Raw genomic sequence first — 12,964 nt, forward strand, 5'->3', positions numbered from 1 at the left:
GAAAAAAAAGTACATATTTCCAAAAACTAATAATACTTAACGCAAATCTTAAAATATATAATCTTTATTATACATCTCACTTGTTTGAAGTAACTGTTTCTTTTCCATGCTTCTGTACAATTTATTCACACATATACATATATACATATATGTATATATATATAAAATATATGTACATATAAATTAATTAAACAGGTAATATCGAGTTCTATGTTATATACAATGCATAACTGAATAAAACGTATGTATAATTTACAAAAGAATTTCTTCGAATTTACTATATATCACTGGTATCTCTAGTCATTTTGAAATCAATCGGTAAAATTGCGACAGAAATTTCAAATATGAAATCGACACCATCGTTTAACAAACAAAATCTGAAAAGCTATTCGTCTAATTTATGCGAAAATACAGTTATCACGTTACTGTCGCAACCAGACCGATTAGTTTCTAAGTGTCCGTTTGCATATTCCATGTTCGAGTGCACACACAGGCACGTATAACATCGACGCAGAAATACAAAATTGTATACACATAAAACGTACAAAATATCTTCTCTGGCAGTCATTGTCTTTACATATTGATTTTACCGGGTAGAATTTATTTTAAAATACATATAAAATAGATGTGTGATTTAAAGTAGCAAACGATTATTTAAATGCACACATTTCGTGGTGATTATATTGTAACAAAACATTTTTATTATTGTATTATATTATATACTCTATACGTTTTTATCCTTAAAAAAAAATTAAGGAACTGGGGAGCAGGAAAAGAGACGAACACTAAGAGCATAATATTTTCATAATATAGATCAGGGTACCTATTATATATAAAATCATTTCAGAATTATAACAATTTGATTTATTTTCCTATGTAAGGAAAAAAACAAATATAAGTTGAAATCATTGCGAGTAAAATCGATTTCAAAAAATTTCGTAATAGCTACCCAGATGGCAAAAAATAATATAACGACGGATAACAATACCACTGTCTCAACCAATTGTAACTTAATTGTTTCAATATTATCTATCACATATTATGCACTTACGTAGTGGAACATTTTCTTTTCTCGTCGTAAAATCGGAATCTAGATCGTCGCTCTGACATTTTTTCAACATACAATCTTTAGAGCTTTGTCTACACTTTGTTCTTCGCTCTATCAACAATTTTTTAATGCTGTCAGTTAAATGCTCGAAAAAATTCGGGTAACCGTCGTACCCAGGAAACACATTGACATCTATTATCGCATATTTCTCAGTGTGATTTTCAATTACTACATCTATGCCAACTAGAATAAGCCCAAATATTTTCTGAACACTCTTAACAATAGTTTCAAATATTTGGTAATTTGGTTTCGCGGTTAAAGGAATGTCTTGTTCGGACAGTACAGACCACTTGGATCTACTCCCACTTTTCGATATATCGTGTGAATTAAAGAATATTGTACTTAACAAATTACAGTCTTCCTGATAAAAGTTCTTGAAGCTAGGACGCTCGACCACGTGAAAATGATCGCCCACGACAAATACCTTGTATAAAATAGCATTGTGATTGATAAAATTCTGAGCAACGCAAGGTGGTTGACAGTCTTTCAAGTCCTCTTCGTCAAAGATGATCATCATCTAAAATTGCGAACATCAAGTTGTTTATTTTTCCAATCCTCGAATTTTCTTTTTCCTTTCATCTTTAAATCTTGTTGTACTTATCACAAAATACTTACCTTGTGCGCGTCACTTGAACCATACGCAATGAGGGGCTTGCAAACAAATGGATACTTAATACCACGTTTTTTTAATGTTAACGCTATTTCGTAAACGTCTCTGCTTTTGATCTCTACAAAGTTGGGAGTAAATATATCTGAAAAATAATAAATTACAATCTAACATTACACAGTTTTTTTTTCAGCATTTTATTACGAAGAACAAACAAACATTATATACCTTTACACCGAATGCCCTCTTGTATAAATTCGTAAGTTCTACCCCGACTGCGTAAGTTTTGAAAATTATCTAGAGCATCAATAACAATCAGGTCAGGATGTTTGGCAATGTACTCTTCAATTCGTGAAATAATATCTGTAGCCTATAATAAAATATACATATATATATATACATACATATATATATATACATATATATATATATTTGTGCAAAACATCATTATATTTCCAACAGTAGATATGAGATATCACTGTGAACATTGTCGCTTACACTCTTATCTCCTTTTTCCGCATGGGATTGTGTTTCTGTCAGCTTGTGTAGAAAAACATGTAATGGTCCCTGTTTTTCGAGGCTTGAATTTACATCGATCTAAGAACACAGATTGAAGCTTAAAAGATATTAAAAGACCACTGTTCTATATCTCAAAACATACTCACAGATAACGATATCTTTATGTATACCGCAAAGCCATTATATTATTGTTATTCTTAAAGTCATTATCACACCGTTCGCTTGCATATTGTGTACGTCGTTAGTATAAATATATGCGCGCAAATAATTAAAAAAAAAAAAAAAAACGTACAACCAAGGTCCGAATAAAAACACACACAAAAAAAAACATATAATCTGTTAAGTGTAAAATTCTTCCCAAAACAGATGTGTAAAAAATCTCTCAGTACAGACTGGAGCAAGCAAACAAATTACAAAACAAGATTCGAATCAAGACGTCTTAATGTACAAATGAAGGGCGAGTTTTTTTTTTAACTTACCAATTTCAACTCGAATCCTTCGGTTTTGCAAACTTTTTCGAAATCTGTCCAATTAAACTTTTGCCGTTTTCTCTCGGGTACCCAATATCCGATAACATACTTGTCGCACATGTTTTTTCTCTCGTTTTCTCGTTCGCGCGTTCACATCGATCACGCAGTTCAGATCGTTCGATCGTCCTTCGTCAAAACAACAATCGGCGGCTTTGCGCGCGGTCCTTAAAACGCGAAAAAATGTCACATTTGCGCGGCGACGGCGACGGAAATACAAGGTTATGTTTTTAGTCGTATTCGTAAAAAAAACTTCTGTCGTTCTCGACCGTGACCGGAGATTCACGATTCTCGGTGTGTCTTCTAAATTTCTCTCTCAGATTTTGTTTTGTCTTCTGAAGCGACGCCAGAATCGGCGCCGCTTTAAATATCGTCTAAACACGCAACCGATCTACGCGCTACTCGTTCCTATTGTTTACTTCCCGGCGCGCGCGCACGCACACACACTCGCCGCGTCTCTTAAAAAAGTATAGGTGTACCATTTCTTATCTCTTGTCTTGTATACGTCATTTGAGGATAAAGAAACAGCTAGATAGAACAAAATAACGAAGGTGACAAAAGCAAATGAAAGAAATATACAAGTGTGAATTTGAAAAAGATTGAAAGAATAATAAACAACGACTCTCTTCCGTATTCTCAACTCACTTTTTCCGATAAAGTGCAAAAATTACATTTTTTTTAATGTTTACTTTTACTTTTTTTACAAGTAAGGTGAGTAATACGGCATGTTTACATATTTATACAGTGAGTAATGTGGCAAGTTTAAAAATTTACGTGTCACATTCTTAAAAAATAGTTTTACAGTTACAAATTGAAATGGCTCACTTTAAAGTTATTTTAATTTTTTAATACTTTTCTAATTATTTTCTAATTAGAGATTAACTTTTAACTCTTGATTCGTAATTTTTTTAATGAGTTTATAAAAGAAACGTTGTTCACAAGTACTGTCTATACGTTTGTTAAACTTGAATAATTAAAACTTTATTTGTTCACACTTGTGCAATAATATCATTTTATTGAAAATTTTTTTAAATCAAATTTATAAATTGAGAAAATGTCAGTGGAAAATTGAGAGAAAGAAAGAAAAACGCGAACGTAAAGATCGAGTTTTTGTTGTTAAACTTTTGATGATCACTTAAACGTGGCTGGAACTTTCTGATAAGGACTGTAACAGAAAAATAAAACTTTGAGAGTTGAGGATTATATTGTACGCACAATTCTTTTCGGTTGTTTTTTTTTTTTTTATATACGCACCATTGTGGAATCGTTTAATGACGTTAACATACTCTTAGTAACAAGAAACATCGCGCTGTTCTCACGATCCGTCGTGCTATTTGCAATTAAATCGGATTTCTTCAGAATTCTCACTTCTCCGAGAGAATAAGAGCACGAACTCGGCATGTACAGCTCCCCTTCGGAATGAGACGTTTCGACCGAGGTTTCGATCTAAAATCGCGAGTCGAATTAACAGGAGTGTGATTACACACAGCAATTTTTCAACAGAAAAGTGTATTTTTTTTTTTTTTACACTCTTCAAGTTACACTTAAGTACGGCGAGTTATTTACTTACACTCTTCGTAATTGCATTAAACGCGCCGCTGCTCTTAGACCTGTGAACGTAAAAAAAAAAACATAATTAAAACACAGGTAAGTTCTAGAAAGGATTAAATAAAGATTTGAATATAACTTCGCAGCGTCAAATAAAAATGTCACTGGTCTCGTTGCGTATTCACCTGTCATCGGGATCAAGAAGCGCGTTGCTGACGCTGGAATTCGAGACGGACAGCTGGTTTACTTGACCCTTTGACAATGTGTTCGTCGTCTGGTCGTCGCTGCTTTCTGCATTTTCCTTTTCATCTTTCGGCTCGTCGCCTTTCAACAACTTCGTGTTCTCCGTCGAATTGCTCTTCCCAGCGATGTTGAAACAAGTTTGCTCATCGCGCGACGAAACTTCTTTCAACAACGGTTTTTTATTTTTTACGTTCGATACGCTGTTTCGCACAGAGCAACAACTGGTCGAACAATCGCTTGTTTGTGTCGCAATCGCAGATTGTTGCAAATTATTATTGTTTTTTGCAATTTCGACATCTTTTGTTGCCGACAACGGAAAACTTGCGTCTTTCCTCGTTGAATTTTCATCGACGATTTTTGTACCGATGGAATCGAGTTGCTTCTCCGAAGCTTCCGTAATTTCGTCTCCGCCGATTTTGTTCTGCATCGACACGCTGCCAGAGTGCTGCTCTTTTTCAATCGCTGCTTCTTTCAGAACAGCAACAGACGTATCTTTGTTCGTATCGATCGCGAAAGTTTGTACACTGTTTTTATCCGTAAACTCGTCTCCGCGAATAGAATTTTTATTGTTTCGAACGTCACTCGGTTTATCTTTGTGTCGTTCTTGATTTGTATCCGTTGTGGTCAGATCGTGATTGGACTTCGATTTACGCTCTTCGTTCGTGGTCTTTGAATTTTGCAAATCTCCGATATCGTCATCGTCGCTGTGAATATCGGAGATTTGCCTCAACGACTCAGCCTCCGAATGCAAATTCTCTTTGCTCTTGTTGCCGCTCCCGGACTCGGAAAGCGGAGCGCTCTCCGCTGTCTCTTCTCCTCGAATTTCCGAAAAATCACGCGGATATTTATCGGGATTTTTTAAATCCCGACGACTTTCCCTCGAAATTTGCTCGCTCGCGTTATTATTATTATCTTCCGCACCTTGGATTCGCAGAATCGGCTCTTTAATCGCGCGATTCGCTTGAACGAAAGGATCGATGACGTTCTCGGAATGTGTTTTCTTATCATCCTTCTCGTTTTCCTCATCGATACTTTTATCAGATTCATTTTTAACGTCAGTCTTCACGGGTTCTATTATGTTTGCGGTTTCCGTATTTCTCTCATTTTTTCCCGTATCAGACGAACGTTCATCGAAAAAACGTTCAGAATCGTCGTGTTCGGCAAGATCGGGAACGTTTTGGGAAGATTGTTTCTTGTCATTGCTTGCTTTACTGATGACCTTCTGATCAGTACAATCTTGAACATCGCTCAAGATAGTTTTCAGAATATTTAAAGTTTCCGTTTGACACGTGGTGCGGACCGATTCGGACAAACGATTCAGTAGCTTGCGTATTGTTGCCGGCACGATCGCCGATTCCCTCAAAGCGTGTCTGATTTTCTTCTCGATGCTGTGGCTCTCGTCCTGCAGGATATAAGCGACAAACCGATCGGTCGCCTCGGACGTATCTCTCAGACCTTGGAAAACACGTGCGAAGGACACGTCATCGTTATCCGAGTGGTCGTTCCAATGAACTCTGTTCTCTGAGAATTCATTCACATTTGCAGCACGTAACTTCGTATCTGCGGATTGATTGGTTCGAACAATCCGCCTCTCCCCGTGACGACACGCTTGCGTGTGCGTGCTGGATAAAGCGGGGTCTAGGTTGGAGAACAATGTCGCAATGTCCGACGACGATTCCGACGAAGGCGCGGGTTTCGTCTGAATCGTGTTATCGCGAAATATCCTCAAAGCTTCGCTTCCGTCCGATTCAGGATACACGCTGGATTCAACGGAGTTCTTCGTACGATCGTTGTTCGACGTCGGACAATCTGACGATTTCGTTCGCTGCGCGTCGTTCGCGTTAGTTTCAAGATGCGACGCAACAGTCAGGTCCTCGTTTTTTAACTCGATCTCCGAAGACGACGTAACCCGATTCAACAGTGATTTGCAATTCTTATCAGCAAACGGCTCGCGATAAAATTTCTCGCAACGTCCCGATTGAGTTGCAACGTCCGCCTTGAGTTTCGCGAATTCGGGCCTCGATAACAATTCCGCAAAAGTCTTTGTCGCGCGAGCGACGTGACGGAGCTTCCTGTCGTTCGACAGCAAAACGGAATTCAAGTTGTCGAATCGCGGTCGGTACAGATCGGCGAGATCGTTCGAATCGTCCATCTCCCATTGGAAATTGTTTCGATACTCGAAAATGGGAGATTGACGACGTGTTGTGTCCTTGTTAACATTGTCGCGCAATTTCTCCTGCCCGTTCTGACTATCAAACGTGTTGGTCAAGTGTTCGTCAGTAATGCGATAAAACCTTCGATTTTTCCACATTTCCTTGTCCGCGATATCTCTTTTTTCTTTCTGCAGTCGTGCATCTCGCTCGTCGATATCGCTCGTATTGTTGAATATTTCCTCATTTTCCGCGCAACGATTATCGATATCATCGCTGGCAATAATTTTCATTTGTTTTTCATTTCGCGGCTTCTGTTCCTCGTCACCCGTATCTGGTTTTTCACTTGCGTCAGAAACCATTGTTTCCCGATTTGATATTTTGTCTTTGACGTTCTGCGAACCGAGTTTTTGATTTTTTTTCTTTTTTCCGTAATCACGAGACTCCGACGACTCTATCTGTTCGGGATTGAAATTTCCAACGTGTGCCACATCTTCAACGCTCTTTGACGGCTTGATCAAAGAGCCATTCGTTGCCTCAGTCAGTCTTTCGCGTTTTTTTCGCTGCAAAGAATCTAATTCCGCGCTCGAAGATTTCAATTCCCTCGACGTTTCCGTCTCGTTCGCTTTTCTGCCGATGGATTTCTCATCGACGTCGTGGCAAAGCGTGTAAGTGGCCGTATTCTGCGGCAAGAACGGACACGGCGATATGTGCACGTCTTCCAGGTTCTGTTTCGTTAATCTGTGATCGGCGACGATGCTCACCGACGGTCCCATTTGGATTCTGCACGCGGCTCCGCGCGCACGAACGCCGCATTCGGCCGCCGATGACTCTCGCTGATGATAATCGGACGCGTGATTGTCGCGCGAGATCGTTTCTTCTTTCTTGCTCGGTTCTTTTGTTGACGAACAATTGTTCCTCGACGGTGAGACGCGATCGTCGCTCTTGTGTTCCAGCAGGTTCGATTTCCAGTCGCCGTGTCTACGTGACATTCGAAATTTAGACGCCGATAAATCAACCTGAGCGCTAACTCGAGAAGGTGGTTTTTCCGATCGTGCGCTGTTTGCTTGGTTGCTGTTAGCGTCCGATTTGATGGAGCTCGCTTCTTGAAATTTTGTCGCCACCAACTCGCGGATGTACAACAGCTCTTCCGTTTCGTCGTCCAACGGCGGATCATCCGAATATCTGAAAGAACAAGGCGTGAACAATAGTTCGCTGGTACGAAAAATGCTCAATCGCGCGTGCCAGTAAAACTCATTTAATGATTAAATCATTCTTCTCTTCACTCACATGTTTCTAGTCGATCGTAAAGAATTGAGGCAATTTGACATCGCGCAGACTTCCACAAGTTGCATCTTCGCGTTGTTGATAATTTTCTCGGCATTTTCAAGCGCGATCGACGTTTCGGGACTTAGAACCGGACCGGAAGATTGCGCTTCCACCGATCGACTTCTGTTCGACTATAATGAGGGGTTTGTCAGTTTATTCTCTTTTATTGTCAAAAATATATTAAAGCAATCAGATAAAAACAAAAGTAGATTATGTAGAATTATTTATTACCGTTTTCTCATCAGTGAAGCTTCTTCCTCTTCTTGACGATTCTCCGCTATTTTCATTCTTGATCGTCGAGGTTCTGGATGCGACGGATGTAAAACATTGATTTCCGTTTCGTAATCCGCAGTTGTTATCCTTTTTGCGTGCCGCAAAATTTTCCTCTTGTTTACAATAACACGTGCGAGCGGAAGTCATCTCGTTCGGAGACGTTGCCGAACAAGTGTGATCGTCGCACGACTCCGAAGAACTTGAAATTTCCCTAAAACAAAAAGAATACAATAATCAATAACATTATTTGTTTCAATCAAAATTGAAATTTTCACTTTAGTGACTTTCGTATATTTCTTTATTCTTTCCGATAAATATTTCGTACCTGTGATATGTACTTTCAACTATGTTTCAACTACGCGATATATGCTCGCAAAGTAATAAATATATATCATACATGTATATATTATTTAAACAAATGTGTGAGACTAGTTTTGTTTTTATCGATAAATAGCTCGATTAAAAATTCCTGAAGATAAATATATGCAGAGAAAAAGTTATTTATTATTTATTGTAAGATAAAAACAGATGCTACATGGCGCAGGCAAAGAAAACGAGACGTTGCATTCGAGAGACGGGTTCAAGGACCGACGGTAATAAAACCGTGAATTTCTCCTCGAGGCGGGGGTGGGCCGCCCACCATCTCGTTCCACAGCTCTTTCCCGACTCCGACTGAAATCATGCCGTTCCCGCGCTACGTATGTAACACACATATATATATACATATATATATATATATATATATATATAATACCGTTCCCAGCTACGTCGTCGTACCCTCCGCGATCCGGGCCGGCTGCAGCCGACGTTTCTATAGGCAATGGTATCGATTCCTTAAAGGGGAGAGAGACCTCGAATTGCATAGAAATCCGAAGAACCCCAACTGTGTAAACACCGCGCGCGCTCTACTATCGTCTTGTGTTTTCAAATTTGTTGAAATTTACTTTGTGCCAGTCGTTGTGGTTTTTTGTTATCGATCATAATGATAATTTTGCATTTTTCTCGGGAAAGAATTACTCTTGGCTACCTTGTTACGGGAATTTCGAAAATCCGTTGCGCACGGGAGGGAAAAAAGATAATGTGATATTTACGCGATAATTTTTCCGGTCGATGAAAACCATCGCTCGTCTCGCATTTGACCTGTGAGTAATAAATAAACATAGGCCGGGGCGCGCTTTTTGCTGTTGAGATTTAACTCGCGCGTGCATGCACGGATGACCGTTCTCGCGTCTGCATGCGTCATCGCGCGATGCGCTCCCAAAGCGCATCCGTGAGGAAAATCGCTGGCACGGTGGCATTTTTTCAAAGAAAATGTCGGGAAACGAGCGCACAAAGCACATGGGGCGAGGACGCTTTTGTATTTAGCGACGAAGAATGACGTCAACGACTGGTCGCATATATACACACGCATACACAAACGTTCTGAGACGCTTGCCGCTTTAACGCACCCTCGCGCGCGCGATCAATAACAGTTTCGTTGATCAATAACAGTACGTCAAAGGTAGGTACGTAATGCACGTCCTTTAAAGACGATAGACCGTTCAGCTGTCATGATACGTAACGCCTATCAATTTGTGAGGAGAGCTCTCTTTTTTTTTGTCTTGTGGACACTGGTTGTCTCGCGCGTGAGTTCTCTTTTACGGAAATACAATCGGAACACACACACACACACACACATCTGTATTATTATTGTAAACGCTTCGGGAAAAATTATATTCTGAGACACGAAAGCGTGGTAAATCGAATACATATCTCTGCACATTCTGATTATTATATAAATGTCAGTTTGAAATGCGTTGTTTGTATTAAATACATTTTTCTTCAATTTTATCTCGATTTTTTATCTATTTTTTTTTCTTTTTATCGCACATGCTATTTCGTACACAGTAGCAGAAAACTATTCTCGAAGGCTATCTAGACATCACGTACAGTTTATGTGACATGATTTAATTGCTAATCAAACTTTCTGAGCGAAATGAAGAAAATGACGAATTTCGATGCTCCGTTTTTTTTTGTTTTTTTTGTTTTCTATCTCGTTTACTGCCGATTTCTTCATATCTTCCGATAGTTTATCCTCTGGATAAAGATATACACAAAAAGATACACTTTATCTTTTAGATAAATTTATCTAGAACTTACCTACAAGTGAAAAAATTGGACCTTAAAGATTTCGTGTTCGACATTCGTAGGAAGGTTAGTCATCATCACGCAGTTGTAACTCGCTATCACGCGGCTTTCGTCATTCTGTTACAATGCGGAGCCAACCGCGGCGGCCGCGTGTCGAGAGAGTTCTATCAATCGCATAATAATGGTCTACGTGCACGATACTAAAGGTCGGGAGTATTGACTCTTAAAGGCGAAAGATTTCTTTCGGTGCAAAGACTAACTCTGTTTTTTTTTTGTCTTGCAAATTCAATGGACGAATAGACTCGAGTAGATTAGAAGATAATATTTTTTCTTATATTCCACGAGATATAAATCAAAGAGTAATCTTTTATTACACGAGAGAAAAGAGAACAACAATTGATGATGTTTAACATGATCGATGTTTACGGTAATGCAATAATAAAATACAATAATAGAACATCATCAGAGAAAAAAATATAAGCTCCAAAATCTACCAGAACGTAGTTTTCATTCGATTACTTGAATTATACGACACATACAGACCAACTCTCGGGAGTTGGTCTGTCCAATTGTTTCATTTATGTTATTCTCATCTCGGATAGAAAAAAAAATCGATTTTACCTGTCGGTTTATTCGCGTCACTTGTATGTGGAAGAAGAGTGTGTTGAATAATTTGCGCGTCATCCACTTTAAGCCGAGGAGTGTCATCGTGCACGCTATACAGGTTCTACCAGGATGGTGCTTCGACCCGTCTGGAACGTGTGCGGAGATCAATATTCCGCTAGGTTTGTGTTTCTCGTCTCTATCTCCCTCGTTCGCGCGCGTTTCTCCTCTTTCTCTTCATAGTCCACCTACCCCAGCTGAATATTGGCATTGATTTTCACGGTTCGGCCGGACTCGCGCCCTCTCTGACTGCAAACCCGGACAAAGCACTCGCTAAGGTCGCTGTATATATGTTTTTAACTTGATCCTGTGTGTGTGTGTGTGTCATACCGCGAATTTTTTGTAGTAGCGTGACTCGAGTACGCTAAAAAATCACGTGTGCGAGAAAGTAATGTTCGCGATTTCGTCTCGTTTTCCTGTAATGTGCCAAGTTATAGTTATCTTAGAAATAAAGTTGTTTGCAAGATATACTATACAAATATATATCTACTATTGTAAAATTCTATTGTAAAATTTTATCGCACTATAATTGCACAGCATTTTTAATAATCGATTCGATTATTAAAAATAGAAAGGAAAGGAAAGTGTGTATGAGTGAAAAAAAGAAACTCACCTCGCATATCTGTCACATCAACACATATATTTTGTTTTTGCTTGTTGCATACATACGATAAACAGTACAATGTTACGCGTTCCTCGAGGTATGGTATACTAGAAAATTTTTTTTCATTATCTTCTACTACAATTGCTATTCGACATATTGTTCTGTCATATCTCTTCGATTTCGTGTACCTGCGTAGCTATACAAGAGTTGTTAAAAAAAAATAAAAATAAAAGAAACAGGAAAGAATGAAAGAAGATAAATGAAATAAATTACAATGCAAAACGTGTGACGGTTACTTGTTTCTTTTGATTAAAAGAAATATCGCGCCTTCAGTTGCGCGTCTCGTCAAAAAAAAAAAAAAAAAAAAAAAAAAAAAAAAAGGGGGGGAAAAAAAAAAAAAAAAAAAGGGGGGGGGAAAGACAATAGCAAAATTCGTTTTTGGACTTGGTCGTCAATCACGAAAACTAAAATAATTGCAGAACTGACAAGTAAAATGTTTCTTTTTATTTTGCATCTCATAAGCTCATCCCCGATCGATAACAGCAACAACAACAACAGGAACAACAACAACAACAACAATGTAGACAGACAGAGAACAACATCAAGCAATCGCTAAATTTATAGCAATCAGAGTTTTTTTTATCGCGAAGTTGTATCATACAACAGAATATCATCACGTTGAAAATGAAAATCTCTCCTTGAGAGAATCAAGCGAGCACAAAAACAAAACGATAATACGAGATTTTTTATTTTCCGAAGAAGATTCGGAAAAAAGATTGTGTGACTATAGAAACATATATATATATACCGCGAAACGTGGCGATCGAGGATGACGCGACGACCAAGTCTCTCTCTTCGAGGAGAGAAAGAAAGGAGCTCTCTCGTTTCTTCCGGTATGTTCGTTTTTACAGTTTCAGCAAGTTAAAAACGTGAAAAAAAAGTAAAGATGCGTGAGAAAGATGCGAGCTATCGCCACGAGCCCTGGCCAGGTCGAAAAAACTCTTCGAGCCGACTGGGACTCGCCGTCGGGAAGTATCACGTACTGTAATAAATATTGCCATCAAACGCTTTCCTCGGTTTTTTTGTTTTTTTTTTTTTTTGCTTTTTTTTGACGTTGTCGCTGTTGTCATCGGCTTTCGCGCGATGCATCGTTAAAAATACATTCAGACTTGCAACGCTGGCGAATTGTAATAAAAAAAATTATATCGTGTATCAAAATAATTATTTTATTTATATTTTCCGTATTTTATACGGAAAATATAAAAA

The 12,964-nt window shown here is 38.6% G+C and overlaps 2 protein-coding genes across 4 annotated transcripts in view; both read right to left on the reverse strand.

Annotated features, from left to right (window-relative positions):
- Window positions 1–48: 48 nt before the first annotated feature.
- On the reverse strand, window positions 49–3,367 carry LOC109863770 (inositol-tetrakisphosphate 1-kinase-like). The gene is given in 6 exon segments (XM_020444298.1): window positions 49–1,079; window positions 1,082–1,625; window positions 1,724–1,860; window positions 1,944–2,085; window positions 2,214–2,312; window positions 2,714–3,367. Coding segments are annotated over 6 exon segments (1,065 nt in total). The 5' UTR covers window positions 2,825–3,367; the 3' UTR covers window positions 49–1,047.
- A 128-nt stretch (window positions 3,368–3,495) lies between these two features.
- Window positions 3,496–12,964, reverse strand: part of LOC109863767 (protein PFC0760c-like) — a 43,159-nt gene continuing 33,690 nt past the window's right edge. Inside the window, exons 1-7 of one of the 3 annotated variants that reach the window (XM_020444295.1) lie at window positions 11,053–11,222; window positions 8,263–8,515; window positions 7,993–8,162; window positions 4,495–7,887; window positions 4,332–4,371; window positions 4,016–4,207; window positions 3,499–3,926 (exon numbers count right to left, since the gene is read on the reverse strand). In XM_020444295.1, coding sequence (XP_020299884.1) covers window positions 3,897–3,926; window positions 4,016–4,207; window positions 4,332–4,371; window positions 4,495–7,887; window positions 7,993–8,162; window positions 8,263–8,451 — 4,014 coding nt within the window. In that variant the 5' untranslated portion in view covers window positions 8,452–8,515; window positions 11,053–11,222 and the 3' untranslated portion in view covers window positions 3,499–3,896. Of the gene's footprint in view, window positions 3,927–4,015; window positions 4,208–4,331; window positions 4,372–4,494; window positions 7,888–7,992; window positions 8,163–8,262; window positions 8,516–8,629; window positions 8,887–11,052; window positions 11,223–12,964 lie in introns of those variants that run through there. The other 2 variants (XM_020444296.1, XM_020444294.1) reach the window with 2 other exon arrangements.

Source organism: Pseudomyrmex gracilis, unplaced genomic scaffold (genome assembly GCF_002006095.1).
Source record: "Pseudomyrmex gracilis isolate BER0280 unplaced genomic scaffold, ASM200609v1 scaffold_12, whole genome shotgun sequence".
NCBI lineage: Eukaryota > Metazoa > Arthropoda > Insecta > Hymenoptera > Formicidae > Pseudomyrmex > Pseudomyrmex gracilis.